Consider the following 21,779-nt stretch of genomic DNA (forward strand, 5'->3'; position numbering starts at 1 on the left):
CTTATTGAAACACTAAATAAATACAATAAACGTCTGTAAAATAGGTTTTATTGGTTTCTGTACGGTATTTGGAGATTTAACATTCCATAATATTGCATACTACTCATATGTGTTCTGTTACAGTAACGGGCCTTTGGCCTGGATTTAAAGATGCACTATTACTATCTGGAGTCGGTACAGGTGTTTTAGTTTCCACACATTATATGAAGACATTGTGCCGTAAGTAACTGTAATTTCCCGTGCCAGATTTCCGTGAACTCTTGAGGTCACAGTTAAGCTTCACGTATTAGTTGGCAGACCTATTACAAAAATCCTCTGTTGTACAATTTAATAAATTTAAACCAACTGAGAACTAACCATGGAGGAAAGACAATAGTGCATCTTTTTTGTTTGTTTTTAGAAGACAGACCTGACAATAAGTATTTTCCAGTTGCAAATTTGTTCTACAAGCTAACTTACTTCTGTGCCAACATTATTACTATTTTCTGATTGCTGCTAGCAATAGTGTTTAAAGCAAATACTAGAAAATTAAAAAGCTGTATGAACCAGTCCTCAGACAAAAGTGCAACAATGAAAAAATTAGATATGATTCAGTGTATCAAGAGTAGGGAACTAAAAAAAAAAAAAATCTTACGCTTTGCTTAGTTGCATAGATTACCTAGTTAGTATTCATATTTAAGCAGAACAAATGGTACCCTTTTAATTAAAACCAAAAGCACAAAAACCAAAGCCCTGTATTTTTAAACAGACTTTGTAACTGACGGGGCACTTCAGATTCCATATAAAATGCCAAACTTAAAAAAGAGATTTTCTTCTATCAGTTTGGTCTTTTTTTTTTTTTCTCCACACTGGTTTCATCTGTTTAGGCAACATGCTCATATTCACACCCCTACCTGCAAATGACTACACCAGAGCTGACCTTAAGTCATCATCTCTGGTTTTATACCGTTGATTTATATGCTTTTAACGAAGTGAGATGTAAGCCCAGCGACAAAATAGGAGAGGCTATCCAGTATGTTTATCCTTTAGAGAAAAATTTCCATTCTTATTTTTTAACAATTTTAGGGTAAAACCAAATGTTGAGTTTAAATAATGGTCTTCATTAGCCAAAGTCCACCAATTTTAGTTCCCTTTTAAACTGTTACATTTAAATGTATCAGAGGCATGAAATATAGTTTATCTAAATGCATAAAGTGCAGTCACTAACCATTCACGCATATAGAATAATATATCCACAAAACTGAAGACATTCTTTCAAAACAAATATGATACTTTAAACGTCCCCTCTTTTCTTGATTTTCAAGTCTTTTAATCAAGATTTTTATAGTCAGATTTGGTTTAAATTAGAGAGGCTTATAAATGCAGTTTTTACAGGGTTCTCCAAATAAAAAGCAGGCACAGCTGGTTGTGTAGCATTATCAAAACAAGGTTGTTAGAAACAATGGAATACCCTGTTACCTGAATAATTTTCTTACACTAGAACAACACTGAAATTCAGCATTTACTAGTAATCCTAGTAGGTTTCCGTGATTGTTACCCTGTACTTTGAACAGATGTGGGGGGAAGGAAGGAAGGACAGTATATGAAAACCTAAAACTATGAGAGTAAAAAGGGCACAAATACAATCATCTAACATTATATGAAAATTTGGCAGCTGTACTCAGTATTACCACGCTATTCAAAACTGTTGTATGCTGTACAAATCTAAGTTTAAAGTGTCATTTGCTAAAATATCTCCTTATTCAGAGTTCATAAAGTAACAGCGCTCCTATATACACTTCTTACACTTCTATCTTCCACTAAAAAGACTTCAAAAAGAGGTTTCTTCCATCCAAGTTACATCTTAGTCAAAACCGACCATTAAAAAATCCACTTCAAGTCCCACATTCAATTACAAGATAGTATATATTGCTGTAACATCAAGGTGAAACATCTTAAGAATCTTAACTTGCACGTAAAAAAAAAAATTCGAAATATAAAATGGTACTGTAAATGATACCACTTTTAACCTGTATTTTTCAGTGCATTAAAATACTGTTTAGTGACAAGCACAGTGCCAAGGGGTAAGTAATCTGAAGTTTCAATTGCAGCTTTTTATGAAACATGAAATGCTCTCATACACCAAAGATTTCACTTAACCCAGGAGTTTGATGTTAATACATTAATTACAGGTAAAAGAAATAATCATACTTTAGAGTTAACCCAACGTATCGATTTCTCCAAATGAGATATGCTACTAATATGCCAGAAACACTACTTATATGCAAGTCCAAGCAGAGCATACATTTTTCTGTATTCAAAATTGTTAATGTAAATATTAGAATTCTATTTCCTTTAGTGTTTAACAGCAAACACTGTATATTGTAGAGCCTAAATATTTAGACGACAGTAACTTCTAGTTAGTTTTAGTGTCCACATACTCAATGCTATTTACAGTACAACAAACTTTTCCTTCAACTGGAGTGATTCGCTACGGATTCCTCACTGCCGTATTTCTGTTGTCTTACCAAAAGAAAACCGAGTTAGTTAACCTAAAGAACAATTCAAGTGGTGGTAGCATATTTGGTCAAAATCAAATAACACCTACTGTCTAAACTTTTAAGACGCTACTGTACTAGAAAGGCAAACATTGCTGTGTTTCTCAAGCTCAAGTGGTGTTACCACATTTTGACAGGAGGCAGCTGTAAACCATCTGCTTGGTGATTTGTGCAAATCGCCATCTGTGTCACTCCTAACCACAGCATTCTTGTGGTAACTACAGCAACTGCTTCCACAGCAAAGTACTGTATCTGTGGCTGACTTCTAATGCCATTTAGCAGCTTTAATTACAGAGCCAACACCAAATGACCAGCAAGCTCTCTGCTGATTTCAATTTGAAAACCTCTGAAATAGTCCTCTTCCCATATAATTCAGAAAAAGCTTTTTCATATATTCAATATTATATTAGGTAATTAGCATTATATATGTATATCTATTATGTCTTTAAATACATTTTATAAATAAATTCCAACAGAGTATTGTAAAGTAAGTAATGCATAAAAGTTTCACAATTTAAATAAATATTTTTCACATTCCAATTCAGCTTCTTACAAGCTCATCTTTATTTCATGCCTTAGTTCTGAAGCAATGTTTTTGCTTCAATACAAGAGGTAGATTTGATAGAGACTGGGCAAGTCAAGCCTACTGCCAAAAATGCAACTGTCAGTAACTGTATTGCTGATATGCAGTTTGAGGCTATGTGAAAAATTCAGAACCACTACCTAAAATCCTACCAAGTCTTAGCTTACCAGTTCTTGTTAAATCACATTTAATGCTTTACTTTAGACATGATTACTCACAGTTGTTTTCTGTACATATGTGATAATGAAAAACACAAATACAAAACAAAGAACAGTTGTATCTAACACAAAATATAAAAGTGCATGAGCTGCTTCTTCATCTATTTCTGCAAAACATACTCAATTTCTCCTCTAACTTTGGCCATAAAGAAAAGACCTCTGGGGAAAAACCCAAAACCGTACAAGTGTTTACGTTTTATTGTCTTCACTTCAATAGTTTACAGCTGAAACCCCTCCATTGGAGCCTCCTGTTGTTGAAACACAAACTGCTGCTGACTTTCATCCACCTGAGGTGCAATACTGGAGTCCTCTTCTTCGACACCGAAGTAATGTTCTATGAGTTCAAAAGCCTTTTGGTAGATCTCTTGGTTTTCATGCCTCTGAAGAAATTCAATTTTATCAAGTCCTAAATTCAAAACAAAACATTTTCAGTTGCTTAAAAGAATGATGAATTAAAAGGAAAACAGCTTATAGTATGAAAACTTAGTGGTACTTCTTAGATGAAAAAATGCAACCCCAGGTCATTCTCAATTCATTTGATATCACTAATTCTTCATTTCTCAGTTCTTAATTTCCTAACCCATGTATTTCTAGTCTTCATTTTCTGCAACATTTCTGATGCCCAAACTAATTGTAAAACTACGCTAAAAGAATATCAATTAAACTGAGAAGGAGGAGGTGGCTGTGTAGTAACTACAAAGAAATATGCCATGCCTACAAAGAAATTTAATCTGTATAGAATTAGGATAGCATGAAACTGTTTGCTGTACCAAGTTCCAGTACTTCAATTTCTTTTCTTTTATTCTTCAGCCCTCCCCAGCTCTCAATTCTATCCCCTGTTATGGAGTGTACAATCTGGTATCTTTTTTCAAATTTAAGATTTGAAGATACTAGCTTTCCAAAGGTTTATCATTTGCAAGCTAGAGGACATAACCTCTGCCCTGCTGGTAGAATTCAGTGCTTGTCAGTCAGTTAGGTTGATTCAAAGCTTCTTTTAAGACAACTCAGGTTTCACTTAAGTTGGATTAGGAAGAGCTCATATGAATCCTTCTGGTGACTATGGAAGTCAAAGCAATGACAGTGATGTAATCAGCTGTTTTCCTTACTGAACTTCTACTCTGCAGCTTCGGCAGCCTACACTTAACTGGTAAATGAAAAAATGAACCAACATATTCAACAGTTGAAACTGTGAACAGATTCAAAATCTGGAACAGAATAAATTCCACTAAAGTATGCAGCACTTACTCCTCACACACATTAGACTGCAAAGCAAGTTCTCCAAGTATGGACTTGATTTTGAAATGCAACTCTGTATCAAGGAACTCAGATTTCAAGGCTGCTTTACAGAAAAGTTAGTATCATCTAGTCAGTTATAATGTGGTCAAGCAGAATTGTTATTAGCAGTTTCTGAAACACATGTGTCTGCCAATTTCATTTTGTCAGAAACTCTGAAAAGATAAGTCTCCACAAATAATGCCAGATTCATTATGAGCCAGTTTTAAACGTTAATTTTGTTAAACCAAAAGAATCCAGTCATGAAAGTCTACAAATGTCATTTTCATTTTGATACTCTGCCTTTAAAATGTGATTTAATTCAACAAGTCTTAGAAGAAGAAATAGAACAAAAATACTTTCACAAATTCTGGCAGCCCAGAAAGCCAACCGTATTCCGTGCTGCATCAAAAGAAGCGTGGCCAGCAGGTCGAGGGAAGTGATTCTGCCCCTCTACTCTGCTCTCGTGAGACCCCACCTGGAATACTGTGTTCAGCTCTGGAGTCCCCAACAAAAGAAGGACAATGGAGCTGCTGGAACGAGTCCAGAGGAGGGCCACGAAGACGATCCGAGGGCTGGAGCTCCTCTGCTATGAAGACAGGCTGAGAGAGTTGGGGCTGTTCAGCCTGGAGAAGAGAAGGCTCCAGGGTGATCTTATAGCAGCCTTCCAGGACTTAAAGGGGGCCTACAGGAAAGCTGGAGAGGGACTTTTTACAAGGGCGTGTAGTGATAGGACAAGGGGCAATGGCTTTAAACTGAAAGAGGGCAGATGTAGATTAGCTATAAGGAAGAAATTCTTCACTCAGAGGGTGGTGAGGCACTGGAACAGGTTGCCCAGAGAAGCTGTAGATTCCCCATCCCTGGAAGTGTTCAAGGCCAGGTTGGATGAGGCATTGAGCAACCTGGTGTAGTGGAGGGTTTCCCTGCCCATAGCAGGAGGGTTGGAACTAGATGATCTTTGAGGTCCCTTCCAACTCTAACCATTCTATGATTCTATGATTCTATGATTCTATAAATAAGTACAAACTTTCCTAATTTTATGATATGAAGTTGATTCTGCTATTACTGATATTTACTATGTTAAAAAGTTACTATGTTAAAGACTTTGGGAATAAGTAAAAAGCCCTCTGATCTTGCATCCCTGTTAGTAACGAAACTGCACCACACAGGCCTATAGATTAAAGTAACAAAACTGTATTTACGATTAGCTGATAAATTTATGCAAACCATGGCTTCAACAGACGAGGACATCTGCGTATTAAATACTCTGAGAATGTTTCTCTAGAGGCACATTTCATAAACTGACCACAGACAAAAACATCCACAGGTTTTCTGTATTTAACTGCTTTTCCCACCATGTTATATTTCTTAATTTATGATGCTTTCATGTCCACTTTATGCTTGAAGTAAAAATTCTAATATTAAACTTACCTGCAAGTGGTTCACAAAGGTTTCATTTTTACAGCCTGAAACACGGACATATAGGTATGCAGTTTTACAAGAAGTAATTTCTTACCATATGCTTCCTCTATAAGGGCACAATAAGGATTGATGCCCATTCCATTTTGCTTAGACTCTTGTTCTCCAAGACGCAGAATATTTTCAAGTCCATTTAAAGCCACCTGTACTATTTTTGAATCCATCACAGTCAGGAGGTCACAAAGAGGCTTGGTACAACCTAGTGCTACCAAATACCTTTATAACAACAGAAAAAACAGAGGGGGGTGGGGGAGAAAGAAGGGCTGATTATCCAGCACATTTATTCTGACATGCCAGTCTATCACTATTAGTCCTTAATTTTGCTAAAAGAAGTGGCTGAAACAAAAAATTTCTAGAGCGCAAAAATAATCTTAGTCTGAAACTGAATAAATATTCTAATGTATCCTAATAAGACAATTGAACGTGCAGCTTCTAAACTGGAGTTTGGAACTTGTAGTCTTTTCAAGTTCTTTTCACTTATGATCTTCAGATGGGTTTCACTGAATAGCAGAAAAAAAGTGAGTTTTCGCACTAAGTTCTTTTCTCGGGCATTTGAAATTTTGTAGTGGCAAAAACATCGAGTATACACATTAGAGACAAGTAAGAACATTGGACACTGCTCTGTACTAATGCAGTCCACACAAGCAACCCATGAAGATATTCACATTACCTACTGTAAAAGGAAGGACATAACTGTAAATACAAAAAAAGATACTGGGATTCTCAGTATCCTATTCCTTTTTCCAATTTTGCACAAAATTGTGTTGGAACTTTGGAAGTCAGAACTTGTGTCCTTGCTTCTAGTGTGCAAGTAAAACGAAGACAGTAACGTCTGCTGGCATCAAAAGGTTGCTTAAGTAGTTTATTTAGTGGTTTTAAGTTATCCTGCAGTTAAATGGTAGTACATTGAAGACATTTAAAAGGGCTAAAATTTCATGTCATAGATAACACATCTATATTTTGTGATAAGAAGCTACTTTTATGGTATTACAGGCACATTTACTATTTGAAGAACCTGAAGTAAAATTTATTTAAAATACATTAAACTTTAAAATGTTATGTTCCACAAGCAATCAAAAAATAGAAAAAACACACTACAAACTTTCCTTACCTCTGATAAGACTTAGTGATTATAAGAAAACTAGGATTGTTTACATTTTAAATAAATCAGCATGCACTTATTGCAACAGATCTCCAAATGTGCTGGAATAGTTATCACATCAGTTTCAGTTCTGGCTTCCAAATAATACAAAAAATCATTTTTAAATCTATTTATCAACTACTGATTCCAACTGATCGCTATGCTGATCATATTCAGAGAATACCCAGAAAGTATTTTATTCTAGTCACTTAAGCAGTCCAATCTTTGCAGCATATAAATAGCTGCTGACAATAAATTTTAATCAAACTCAATTTTGAAAAAAGGAGCTTAGACATCTGCTTTAAAATAATACTGATATGAGTTTAAAATACATGAAGAAACCACTGAAATTCCTGAAGTCTCTCCACATATAATCCCATTGCGTAAGTTTTCTAAACAACTCCCAACGTTTTCCATTGTCAAATACTGAAACTGTTAACTGTTGGAATTGTGTGTGACAATGTAACATGAACTCTGGAAGGTAACTCTGTGAAAGCTTTAGGTGTAATACTACTGAAACAAAGCAGTATCTGTCAATCTGTTATTAAGTCTACTGCATGTATTTCACTCATTTTTCTGAATATCTACATGTTTAGTCTCTGCATAGACAGAGTTTCAAGGGATCATTGTTACGTTTGTCAGGATTCAAAAGCAGAAATAAAAATGCCTTAGACAAGATACTTAGGCAGAGAAAACAGTAACATACACAAGCTTACCTAATCTGTTCAGGGGTTCCTCCTGATGTTGCATTAGTTATGGCCCATGCTGCTTCTTTTCTGGTGCGAAATTCAGCTTTTTGAAGAATTTCAATCAATATTGGAAAAATATTTGCATCTATAACAGCCTAAGAGATGAAATTATAATATTTCACGATAACAGAGATTTAGTATACACAGAGAAATAACATTAATATCCTTCACTACAAGAGTCAGTGATGCCTGTTGATACCAAAGCAAACAATGTTTTGTCAGAAGGCACCACACTAACTAGAAGCACTGAACCGAAATTCAGAACTATTCCGACATTGCACTGCAGTAGCCATCAGAATATCATCTTCACTGATTTCTCTGTCTCTAGTGGACAGGGTACTTCTTACTAGACAGGCCCATATCATACGACGTAAGCACTAAACCTGAGCTTTTGAACTGGAGATCAAGTGTCAGAACAAAACTCCACTTTGTCGATTTTATTCAGGTTTGCAGTTTCCACATAAAGACTATGTCTATAATTGGAAATTATATAATATATTTTAAATTATATCAAGAAGTAATATTTTTATCCCTTACTGAAGTATAGGAGGGAAAAAAAAAATCATACTGAAACATATACTCTGATACAGACTTCTCATTTTTGTCAAATAGAACCTTTTTCCAGGTAACTCCAGGCACCTGGAGCAATAGTCAGGATTTAGTAGTGTTCACAAGCATACAACTCAGTCCTGACAATATCATGCAGGTTTTTATCCAAGCAAAACATTCAACATTTCCAAACTGGTAGAACTGTCCACTTTTCACTGAACTAATTTGTGCAAGATGTTTTGTTTCAACTTTTAAAAAAATAAAAATTGCTTATTACTTTATCATGTGTATTACAATGCAAGACAAAATGAAAAAGCATACATCCATAGATGATGCTACCACAGGGGAAAATACCAACTGTTGATACCAGACCTAAGAGAATATTTTAAGTATGCTTTCATTTGTTTTATAAGCATCAACCAAATCCCTTTGAGAGGAACGAATCAGTTTCTCTAGTACAAATCATGACCTCTATTTTTAAAGTATTATTTTATGAAGTTATTTATAATAATCTTTCAAAATTCAGAAGAAAACATTTAAGATAGTCCTAACTGTCTATAATTTTACCTAAAACAAATAATGCAGAATCAGTGTAGCATATACTTGTTACTCCCTGTGAAGGAAAAATCAAGTGAACTAGTAAAATGAAAACAAACCCAACCAAATAACAAATACAGAGGTTTTACCTGAATCTGAGCTCTGTTTCCTGCAGTAATGTTCGAAACAGTCCAGCACGCTTCCTTTCGAATAGATTCCTTGGGACTACTAAGCAAGTGCAAGAGACAGGGTAATGCAGAGCAGTTTAGAATCACCTAAAATAATTAGAGAATTGAAAATGAAGTTGTACGATATACATACATATACATTGGCTTGTGCAACATACACATAGATGTATAAAAACACTTTACAGATAACTTCAAAAGAAGCAGATTTTGCAACACGTACATATTATACAAAGCATCATGGATAACATCCTGCAAAACTGAAGTGTTCAGTGCTGCTGGATTGTCACTGCATTGACACTGCAATTTGAAACAATCTGTCCTCAATTATGTTCAGACAAGACAACTAAAGATGGCAAGTTTAAATAAGGCTGCTTAAGGTGAAAATATGAAGAACTGAGAAGTGTAAATCTAATTTGTATATTTATTTGTTCATTTGTTTTTGAAGACACATGTTTTCTGTTTAATTCCTTAGCGAAATCCTCTCCTATAGAGCTCACAACAAATTATGTAATTAACTTATTTCCTTATTTTCCCTTTACACTAGTTCTGTCAGCCTTTTAGACAAAATTTTCTTTAAAGCAGGACCTGTCTTAGTATTTCCTGCATTGCTTCAAACTCAATTCCATTGCCTAAAATTAAAAGAACTTTAATTAAAAATTAAAGAAATTAAAATTAAATTAAAATTAAAATCTTTAGAACAAATTGCATCAGTAAGACTACCGCATGCAAACCCATGCACAAATCAAGTATGACCATTGCTTACAAGTGAAAACTGTCTACATTTGAAGCCTTAAAAAAGGGAATTATAATAAATAATTGAATCTCCACTAAGGGGCAGGGGAAGTTACTTTCATCGTGAATGGGAAGAAACATTCACGGTGCCATAAAAGAATAAAGCAACCCACTACATACAGTGCTGTAAGAAAACATCCATTCTTGCAGTAATCTAATGTTTAAGATAGAAGCCTAAACTGATTGTCAGATTAACAATGCAGATTTGTACAGAACCACTTTCACTGCAGTATGTAGATACTAGACATGTATTTTGTCACAATTAATTTTTACAAAATTCTTTAACCATTTTTCTACCTGCCAATTCATTTTCCTTGAATCAACTAGTCTTACCTGTGTTTGGATATCATCCCCAGTAACAATATTTCCAACTGCTCTTAATGCAGGGGATACCACTTTGTAATCGTTATGCCTGGAGACAAATATTAAATAACTTGATATTACCGAGTGTTAAAGTTTAACTTTGCATTTTCAGTGAATAATAGTTTACTTCAGGTGCTAAGTTTTTATTTACAGAAAACACTGCATTACTTCGTACGCTTTCCCCCTGTTTAGCCAAATTTGACAACTGCAAGCCCATAACTGAATTGCTGAATCAAGGAAAGGACATCTCTATGGAACAACGCAACTTAGAGCAATCTATCTGCCCAGCAGATTCATTTCGCTCAGCTCAAGTATTATGGAATACAATATTGGAACCTGCATCACTCAATAGCCACAAAAACAAAAGGGCTGTTATTAGCTGAGGTGCTAACAACCTGAGGTGCAGGGGAAGAAAATCTACTCAGTTGTCCTAAAGCATCTATAGGAGAAAAAGCAACCTCAGCCTTTCCTGACACCTATATAAATGAACTTTGCACAGGTAACTGTGCTGAGCTGTCAGTGCTGGGAACTATCCCTGACCCACTCTGTAGTCCCCTTGTGAACCCAGGAATTTAGTCTCCCTTTATAGGAAAAAAATGGATCATAAAGCAAATATACTGGATCAGTTCAAAAGTGGCACAAGCCAGCCTCTGGACTTTGTGTCCAGAAACTGTCTGTATTGCAACTACACCTCCTAGAAAAGTAAGATAACAAAATACAACAGTGAAATTTGTTTTATTTTGTTGTTTTTTTTTTTTTAAAAAAAGCTGAGAAATTAATTTACAATTCAAGCTTGGTCTTCAGTCTTCACATTTTTATTCCTCCATGAAAATGAAATCCTACATTAAATTGTAAAGAATATGAAGGTATACTTTGGGAAAACTTTTTTCACGTAAGAAAGAAAACCTCAGTTTGAATTAATGAATATTAACAGGACTGTAAGACATTTATTTGGTGAAGAGACTTACATCAGCAGTTCCACCAATCTTCGACACACTCCAGAATCAATAACAGCTTGAATTTTATCATTGGGACCATCTGAAAGGTAAGAGAGGGCCCAGCAAGCATCTGCTAATACATCCGGGTCACTGCTAAACAACAGTCTTGACAAAACATTTAAGCAAGGAGCAACCTAGGTTAAAGACAAATATTGCATAAAATTAGACATTTTGTATTTTTCAAGTTTCAGAGAACATTCTGCAAAGACACAAAGGCAAAAACTATTTACTGCCAAAGCACATGAGCTCTTTAATGAATCAGGACCTAGGTGGAACACATCCTGATTAAACTAGATATCCAGTTCAACCTGTCAAATTGGATAAACTCTGATTCACAGCCTTTTTATTCAGAGATACTACATAAGGTATGTTTTTTTTAAAACAAAAACCATCTGCTTTCACAGGTAACCAGATGATCAGGAATTAGTGATGCTTTTTTGAATCACTCAGGGAACAGAATTTCAAAGTAATAACCTTTTATGATATCGCTGTCTTTGTAGGAATACTGGAGGGTTTTTGCAATAACCAATTTACAATTGCTTTATCACAAAGAATCTCAAAAGTAACAGGACTTAATGTTCACTGAACCAAATCAAACAAGCGACAGTTGACTTCAGTTCTCACTGCAACGGTAGCCTCTGGCCTTAATACGCTACAGGTTCCACACAGACAGAGCCAAATGAACGAGATCATCTTAACACCACTTGGAGCCTGACAGGTTTCAGCTGTACAGCTTGGGAATTTCATACTCGTCGTAGAACTTAATTCTCTATCTTGCATCGGTTATGCAATTCAGCCTCTTATGTGTCCAACTGGTGCTATCACAAAGGGCAAAAAGCAAAGGAGCTATTCTTATTAGCGCTGCCTACAGGGCACCTTTTTCCACTGAAGTGCAAAGTGTTTAAGCAGCAAGAAATCTTGTCGTTTTTCTGCTACTAGAACAAAACATCACTGAAGGATGTATCTTAGGCAGAACAATTGTGAGGTGATCAATTAATTGATACCAGAAATCTCCCCTTTTTGTTAATATCTCTCCAAGAATTATTAAGTAGCAATGACAGTAATTACTATTCCATAAGATAAGCTTCAATACATGTAAATTCTCTCCAGACTATCTTGAATGATCATTTAACCTCAGTTTTCTTCTACCAGAATACCCAATGTTCAGTTCCACCTTTTAACGTCATTAACCTTACCAGAAATTAATTTCATATGGAAAATATGGAGCTAATACTCCTACTCGCCTTTACAGTCTTCACAACCGCATCCCGGAGAGAGGAGGGAGCGAAGGGGAGAGCATACAGGCAAATCACCTTGCCATCACAGTCTGATTTAACTGCATCTGACAGCGCAGAAAACTCAACATTTTATTCCTGCAGCATGCACTCGCAATCATAAAATAAAAATAAAAAAAATAATAATCTAAGAAAGGATTCAATCTTAACCCACATCCCCTAAAACAGATCTGGAGAAAACACAGCGCCAAGGGGCTTAGCACTGAATGTACCATTTGTCCATCATTTCCTACCAGTGAACGACTATGTCCATCTGACTAACTACAAGCTCAAGTTTTCCAGTAATCTAACTTTATTGCTGATCGGTGTCAAACTAAATGATTTTGTGCAGATACAACTGATGGACAACACTGTGTGATTACGATAAAAAGACAAAATTTAGCCTATCTCCAGATTCAAAGATTCTGCGTGCTATAACATATTAGAAACATAAGTCGCCTTCAGCTTTCTGATTTCTGAAAATGAATACTTTATTATACCTTACTGAAGTCTGGAGGTGGGTTCTTTCCTCTACAGAGATTTGAGAGAGCCCAGACTGCATTTCGAGTTGTTGTAAGACGATTTGAATTTGTTAACAGTCTGTCAAAGAGAGACCAAAAAAAAAAAAAAAAATTAATAAAAGGCAAGTCTTTTTACGTCTACTATTACCAACAGTACTTCAAATCAGAAAAAGAAATCCTATTATCGTGCACTAGTTTCAATTTATTTCTCTTCATAGCTTACACGCTGTAAGTATGTTCTCAGGATCAACTGAATCTGAATAGATTATTTTGCATGGACATCTCATGCCCAAATCAAGTACATGTATATAAAGTAAATCATAGCTCATATGAAAAATCCTTCAACTAAGAAAGGGCTAAGAGATGCAACCTGCCCTTGAATTAACTTTGATGTTTTCATCCAGAAAATGCAATTAATAACAACAAAAATAGTTCCATAAAATTTAGAACTTAAAAGGATCTTCTAAAAAAAAAAAAAAAAAGAAAAGTTTTACTGGTTTTGCTGAATAGAATGAGAAAGATTCAAAACCTGAAATTCAGGTTCACTTTCAGACACATATCAAAACGTCTAAACCTGTTAATCCTTTAAATCCTTAAGGAAGGTAATCACATTCTCCTCTATTATTCCAAGCTATTTTACGAATGTTTTAAGCAATAATAAATTGAACAAAATTCGCATTGTGTACATCCTATTGTAAGCATATAGTAAGTGCACTGGAATGATATTCCTAGTGAAGAGAAATCTTCTGATGGTACACAGCTCATGTAATGACTACTCTGCCAGCTCATCTCAACAACCAAATGGGTAGATAGCAAGACTAGAGTTTGGAGCTACTGGACAAAGGTGCAAGTGTGAATTAAATCATCTCTCCCACCTTGTATATCCAGAACTCTGGCAACAGAGTTCTGTCCAATTCAGAAATTTCATACCTGTGAAATAACACTTCTCTCCTTTTGCAAACATTGGAAAGCTTCCAGTCATGGATTGATTAATTAAAGAGATGCTTGAATCTCAGGTAAGCCAAAACATTAGATTCATAGCAATATAACAAAAAAAGAAACATCCTCAATTTAGCAAAAAGCTGATATTATTTTCAAATAAATTTTAAAGTTGAAGTTTACATTTATCTATACCTGCATACTATAGTTATAGTATTAATTTACAATACTTACTCTAAGAGGGGTGGTAATATTCCACAGTTTAAAACAAAGTCTCTGCATTCTGCATTATCACCAGCAATGTTACCAAGAGCCCACACTGCCTTAAAAAGCAAAGCATCAAAGAGAATTTATACATGCTTGTAAATCAACTTTTACAGATCATCTATACATGTTTTTTACAGCAAATACTACAGAATCAAAAAAGTAGTATCATTCCAAACATAAAATTTCAGAAGACTACTGATTTCTATATTGCATTTTTTGTGAACTCACACAAAGGCAATTACCTAGACTTGTTATGAAAATATATTGATTTTATTGCAGCCTTCCAGTACTTAAAGGGGGCCTACAGGAAAGCTGGAGAGGGACTTTTTACAAGGGCGTGTAGTGATAGGACAAGGGGCAATGGGTTTATACTGAAAGAGGGGAGATTTAGATTAGATATAAGGAAGAAATTTTTCACTCAGAGGGTGGTGAGGCACCAGAACAGGTTGCCCAGAGAAGTTGTGGATGCCCCATCCCTGGCAGTGTTCAAGGCCAGGTTGGATGAGGCTTTGGGCAACCTGGCATAGTGGAGGGTTTCCCTGCCCATGGCAGGGGGGTTGGATAGATGATCTTTGAGGTCCCTTCCAATCCAAACCATTCTATGATTCTATGTGCTTTTCAATAAAAAAGGATACGCATACTCTTTTCAATAGTTATGTTTGCTCACTATGTGTAATAGATTCAATAAAACTGGCTCAAAGTTGCAAAAAACGTATGAGACATAAGAAAGTTAAATCATGAACTTTCACTATACAAGCTTTCAAACATGTTAAATAAAAGCCAGTAAAGCCTCTCAAACACAAACAAAAAAATGAAGTTCAGGAAAACGTTAACAAAGACTGTAACATAAAATGAAAGAGCAGAACATGAAGGGAAAAAATAACTGAAGGTAAATTTTTCTCTTCCTGGAGCCAGATCAATGGCTAGTTCACAAATGGGGCTCAAAATCTCTCTAACCACACACACATCCCAAAAAAGACATTGATAAATGAATTTTAAGTAGTTTTAATAAAACACCCCAAGAAAACAGTTACCTGCTCCTGTACATCTTCATGTTCTGAACTAAGCAACTTAATAAAAATCGGAACAGCTCCAGTTTCAATTACAACTTTGGTGTGTAGAAAAGTTCCAGATGCTATGTTTGTCAAAGCCCAAGCTGCTTCAAACTGTTGAGGAGCACAAAGACCGTGTTAAACCACTCAGCAGTAAAGCTTAAACTCATGAAAAACAGTTTGACATGACAGTTGCAGAGGTTAATTTTCCAACTTTTTTCCTTTCCACTGAAATGAAATTATTACTATTATTGTACTTTCTATACAATAAAATAGTTGGCATTGACAAAATCTCTATTTAATAAGCAACTTCAGTATCTAAATTATTTTTAGGTTTTGGCTCGCAGCACTAACTGTAAGGAAGATTTATAATCTCTGAACTAATGCAAAACCTTCTGTTTCCTCTAAGTTTAAGTTAATTCTTCTAGTATGAATGTACCCAAGGGCTAATTGCCATTCCATGAGCTACCACAAGTAGACAGAACTCGTTACTCCTACCATTAATTACATATTTTTCAAAGATTTTCTAAAACAGTTTCATACAAGCCTTTCAGTTTCCTGCAGTTTTTTCTTCTTTTCTAAGATTCCAGCTGAAAAGTACTACAAACAAAACAGATTCTGCTCACACATCAATGCTGATGATCTTATACTACTCTGGAAATTCTCTTGAACACAGTCTGCATTCAACACCCAAGTATTTGACCAGCTGAATACATAACCCTAAAGACTACTATGAAATTCAGAAGAGTCAAGTCACAATTTCAGTGACAACAACTGATGTTTTAGACAATTCAAATTTACAGCTCCGGTGGTTAAAAATAATTCAATTTGATTATTAAAAAAAAAACAACCCACAAACAACAACAACCAAAAATCAAGTGCTTTCTAAAGCTGTTTTGGGGGGTTTCTAATCCCATTCCAAACTCCCCATCAGTACCAGCCAAACTCACTTGTAGAGTGTAATTCTCATTCCTCTCAAGAAATTTCACAAATCTCTGTACTACTCCTGGTTTTTGTATGACTTCATCTATAGGTGGATTAGGTTCTAGGGGATAAAACCAAACATATTTGTGTAAGTCTAACAAAAAAGACCAAATAAATGACTTTTTCAGTATGACACAAAACATTAATACGATTCTCAGTTCTTATCACAGTTTTTAGCATTCATTTTATTCTCAAATGAAGGAGCTAAGCTTTTGATTTCAGAAGACTGCAGGACACCTCTATAAAGTGCTACAATTTAGTAAAAATCCTACTATGTATAATAATAGTAACACATACTATTATCCACTGGTATGTTTGTAACTCCTTATGAAACACTCTTCCCTCCCTCAGAAGCTCAGGTCGGTAGAGGAGCAATTGCAATTAGAGACTATTTAAAGTGACCAAGCATACCTTTACCTACCATGCTATACAAATACTGGCATTAACTTCAGACTGCGCGTCTTAAGAGTCTCAACAAAAACAAGTTACAACTGTTCTCTGGCAGCCATGTCATTTTTCTCCCCTCAAACACAGAATGGGAATCAGAATCACTGCAACGAGTACCGTAAGTAATGTTACTGTGCAGTTAGTTACTGCCCTGGACACTTCCAGCAACATGTCCTTGCTTTTGTTACTTTGTCCGAAAGACTTAACATCAGAATAATGGAGCTTTCTGTATTCAGCCATTAGGTTGGAATAGATTTGGCACGGTTTTTCTGTAAACAGAACTAGAAGTTTCAGCAAGCTCTATTTTAAAGAAAAACAAAACTAAAGGTTAACTGACTCTCTACGACTAAAATTCAACATCAAAGGAACGAAAAAACGTCAGGCAATGTTTACACACCTTTAGATAACAATTTTCTGAATTTCTGAGTTGCTGTGAGTTGCTGATCAGGATCATCTGAGAAAATCATCTGCACCATATCTACTGTAATAACTTCTTCCTAAAAACGAAAGGAGGATTTCTTATGTCTAGTACTATGCACATTAACAGATATAATTCTAAAAACGTGCTAAAGTAATTACCTCTGGAATAGGTACAGTAGAGCTGACATCAGGATCCTGGATTGGACTTTCTACCATAGATTCTTCATTTCCCGGAAGAGAAACGTTTCGGCGTTTAAACAGCTGAAAAAGAAGAAATTTTTGGGAGATATTGGAATTTACCACAGAGTGGGTACTTATGACATACACTTGAAGAAATGCTTTCACCAATACTTGTCAAAGTATTTCAACTATCCACCTTCCTACTCATCCACTCAAATGGAATTCTACATGCAAATTTAAAGAACATGAAGGAGAAAAACACTACTATATCTGTATCTTGTTAAACTGCACTGCCATGCTTCAGACACACATTTTTTTACAGGTGTCTGTCTACAGACACCTAGATTTCTGTCACTATACATATCCAAAACTGCAGAAGCAACTCCATGCTTACATCTACTCATATTTCAATCAGGAACCTTAACCAAGGCATTCCCTCCCTTGTTCAACACATTTCTGGATTGAGTACGATCCTGGACATAAACAAGCTTTAACTCCATTTAAACCCACACAGGAAGAAGAAACAACATTCCTTTTTTAGAAGATCAGCCATTCTTTCTAGCTCTCAACAAGGACACAGAAGCTCTTGGTTGAAATGTATAAACTGTTTTTGCTTAGGATCACAGTCTATCTACCAGTTATAACTTCTTCTGGAGCAACAGTAGTCTCATATTCCTTACTAAACTTGGTCTCCCCAGTTCAAGAGCTGAAAAACATCAGTCCGACAAATTAAGATCAAGAACATAACAGTATTCTCATTGTTAGAACAGTCAGCATGGGAGAGGAAATACTCCCTAGATAAAATATGAAAATAATGGGTATTTACTGCAAAATACACTAACAAAACTTTCAGCAGGAATTGCAATGCAGTTACCCATTCACAAGGAAATGCTCCAGTACTACACTACTTCTTACTCTTACTTCTATGGCCCAACTAATTTAAATTCTTTTTCTATGCAGTAGCACCACTTTCCCAGGAGAAAGGTAAGCATTCCCACCTCAGAGAAGACTGTAGATCAGTGCCTGGGCCACTCTCTGGGTTGTGGGAGACAAATTCAGCCACTTTAGACCAAGCAGAACAACAAACTACATTCCTCACTTTTCTGGCAAGAAAGTACTAAACATTCTGGGAAAACAAACTATCACAAACCATTAAATTATATAATGTTTGATGTACTCTGATCACTAAAAATTCAATGGGGACAACAGCAAATGTTATATATTATAGTTCAGGGATCACTAATTGGTTAGCACTTTACTAAGTTACTGTGGAAAAGCTCTTGGGCAATTTGAAGAATGGCTTCAAAGATGAAAATAATCCTCTCCCTTCTAACAGTAAAACTTTGGCCCAAACTCTAGAAAAGAACACAAGGTTTCTAATCCTTACTAGAAATAAGAGTATCCTTTCAGCCCAGTCATACATGTTTACACCTAGACTAAGGATTGAACTTAAGACACAGGTCTCTCCTCTGTGTGCCCTAGTGACTTAAGACAGCTTCTGTTCACTTTTTTATGATCCTATTGAGAAGTGCCTGGTGTTTCCCAAGACTGCACAGAAAACAGACATTCAGCCTGATTGCTGGGGATTCTGCTCCACTGGAGGAGTCTGCTCAAGTCCTTTCACACATCTGAATTTAGCTTCGCAAGCACGTAACTGTTAACAGCTCACCAAGATACTTACCTGTTCTTCCCTCTTCTGTTTCCGAAGCTGGATACCTTCCTCCTCTCTTCGTCTGCGCATTTCTTGAGGATTAAGTGCGTTATTCTTGTAGCTTTTCATTCTGAAGTTATCTTTACCCGGGCTTGCCATGTTGTCTACGAAAAAAAATAAAATTACTCCAAAAGGCCAAACCTTGCAGGGCAAACCCACCATCTCTTCTACTACAAAAGTATCTACAGTATCAGCTGTATATTCGTGTAGCTGCTTGCAATCCCTGGTTCATTAACGAAAAATCTGTAAGGCAGAAATTAGAGAAAAATCTTTGCTTAGATAGACATTTCTAAACTGCAGATTAAACTATAGATCATCTCAAAGATCAGATACTTAAATAAAGGGCATAAGCTACTGCAAAAAAAAAAATGAGTCTGATGAGCAAACTGAGAAATAAAAAGCAAAACCATTACATTTCTGAATTTTGATTCTGTCAGCAAGTAAAGGAATTTGCTTTCTCCTCTCATAAAGGAGACGTTAAATATATTAAAATATAAGGACAAGTCCAAGAAGAAAACCTGCAGTAACTACTGTTTCATTTAGTATCTTACCGCATTGCTTTGTTTGTTTTTTAAGATGCTTATCTCACAAAGATAACATAAAGGTTATGCTGTGTTTCCTTCTAAAGTGTATGCAGAAGAAGCTTTGCAGAATAACAAATTAAGGGTCAGTAGCATTCAGACAGGCATACTTTTTTCCATTTTAAACTAATAAAACGATTGACCCAATCTAATTAACAGCTCTTTTGATGGTTTAGAGGATTAGAATCCTCCTGTCATTTCAGGCATATCAGTTGTGAAAAGATAAAAGTGATAAAACATCATTCTGTGACTGAAATGATCAAATAGACTGAAAAAGGCTGTTAATAGCATGGTGCTAATTTTTAAAGCTAAAACTGTAGCCTCGATCTGAGAAATAACTAAAAAATATAAGACTCTACACGAACTCTCATTTGTCCGAAATTCTTCCACAACAAGAAAACATACACAAGAACATCTGAACTACAGTTCTTGAGCTGCGCAGAATTCTCTATCAACTTCCATGCTGGGACTATTTTACTTTTTCCTATCAGCAGTACCAAGGACTGCTGAGCAATAAACACAAGCTGTAACGGGAAAACAGTCCGCGGAACGAGGCTGACATCAACAAGATGCTCCAAGGACTCAACAGCCTGTTTCACCCAAACACAACTGCTTCACAAGAACCTTAGTAAACTACTGCCATCTCTGGACCACAATTCTAAGCGTGCCACCGTCTACAGCAATTTTCTAGTAATTGTCATGTAACTTTTGAGGCGTAATTTAAGATCAACACTACTAGTAGGCTTAAGCAATCCTAAGACATCATCACTTCCTCAGTCATTCATGCCTTGCTAATTTAGTTGCGCCAATTGCAACGAACCAAACAGGAGAAGGGCGCATTCAGAGTAACCCAGTTTAGGTCTACGAAGGCTTACAGTAGCACAACTGGGAGGAAGCTCTCATCAAAACTGTTTTCAAAAAGAGCAGCTTACGAATTCAGAGCTTCATTCACACCACGGGGGTTTTGGTACAGACATCGTCAGAGCCAAAAGACCGGCAGTCCCTGACCTATTCGGGCTTCAGGACTTCTGCATCTCCAGCCAAGGAAGCTGCAGAACCAGCTTTACTTTAACACGAAATCCCTCCACCCGCCACATCCTACATCTCGTCCACTTGTTGTGCCTAGACTAAGACCTATCCTACTAACAGGGTCTTTTTCTCCCTGCCTACGTAAGGCTTCCTAAATACCGCGCCTCGCAGTACCACCGCCCCTCCCCGACTGGCAGCGCCAGGGGAGACCGGACGTGCTTCCAGAGGCTGCCCGCAGCCTTGGCGCCGGCTGAGACCGCGGCGCGGGGTCGGGTCGGACCGCGAGTCCCCTCGCCGGCCGCCCAGCCGAGAGGACACCCGCCTCGGCCGCTACAGCGACCGGCGGAGCTCTTCGCCCGCGTGCCCTGAGCTGAGGGATGTCTCCTGGGATGTCCCAGAAGAGCCCCCTCCATCAGCAGCAGGACAAGGAAGCTGGAGGACTGCAGCCCTCTGACTAGGGAAGCGGCAGAGAACAGCGCGGGACACCCCCGCCCCAGCACCGACCGCCCCAGCACCGACCGCCCCGCACGGCGCGGACCGAGTTACCGCGCGCGGCACCGCCCCGCTGCTCCCGGCCGGCACCGAGCAGGCCGGCGCCGGGAGCCTTACAGCCAGGGGCACCGCGCCGCGCCCCGGAGGGGGACGCAGCCCCTCCTCCCCCTGCCCGCCGGCCGTGAGCGCTCCTCCGCCCTTACCCATCGAAGCGGAGGCGCACGGCGCCCACCGCCCGCCAAGCGTGGGAAACCCGCTCCGCTGCGGAGCGCGGCACCGGCGGATCGCTGTTCAAGATGGCGGACGCCGCCCCGCCGCGCGCCGCACCGGCCGGGGGGCGGGCAGGCCCCTCCCTTCCCCAGCGGGCTCTGCGCGCGCAAGCACCGGCCCCGGGCCAGGAAACGGCACTTCCCAGCAGGCAGCGGGCGGGGCGGGGCGGGGCGGGGCGGGGCGTGACGTCCGGCCGCCGCCGCGGG

At 37.5% G+C, this 21,779-nt stretch overlaps 1 protein-coding gene across 2 annotated transcripts; it reads right to left on the minus strand.

Annotated features, from left to right (window-relative positions):
• Positions 1-32: 32 nt before the first annotated feature.
• Positions 33-21,598, minus strand: KPNA5 (karyopherin subunit alpha 5). 2 transcript variants are annotated; one of them, XM_086631258.1, is made up of 14 exons: positions 21,507-21,598; positions 19,172-19,305; positions 17,470-17,571; positions 17,288-17,387; positions 16,410-16,504; positions 15,442-15,573; positions 14,375-14,463; positions 13,181-13,280; positions 11,377-11,540; positions 10,379-10,457; positions 9,215-9,340; positions 7,947-8,074; positions 6,127-6,305; positions 33-3,744 (listed from the first exon to the last, which is right to left on the minus strand). In XM_086631258.1, exons 1-14 carry the CDS (start codon positions 21,508-21,510, stop codon positions 3,557-3,559), a joined length of 1,620 nt encoding a protein of 539 aa, XP_086487384.1. In that variant the 5' UTR covers positions 21,511-21,598; the 3' UTR covers positions 33-3,556. The 2 variants fall into 2 exon arrangements, with proteins under 2 accessions (XP_086487384.1, XP_086487385.1); XM_086631259.1 differs by lacking the exons at positions 16,410-16,504; positions 17,288-17,387.
• Positions 21,599-21,779: the final 181 nt, after the last annotated feature.

Source organism: Tauraco erythrolophus, chromosome 2 (genome assembly GCF_009769465.1).
Source record: "Tauraco erythrolophus isolate bTauEry1 chromosome 2, bTauEry1.pri, whole genome shotgun sequence".
Taxonomy (NCBI): domain Eukaryota; kingdom Metazoa; phylum Chordata; class Aves; order Musophagiformes; family Musophagidae; genus Tauraco; species Tauraco erythrolophus.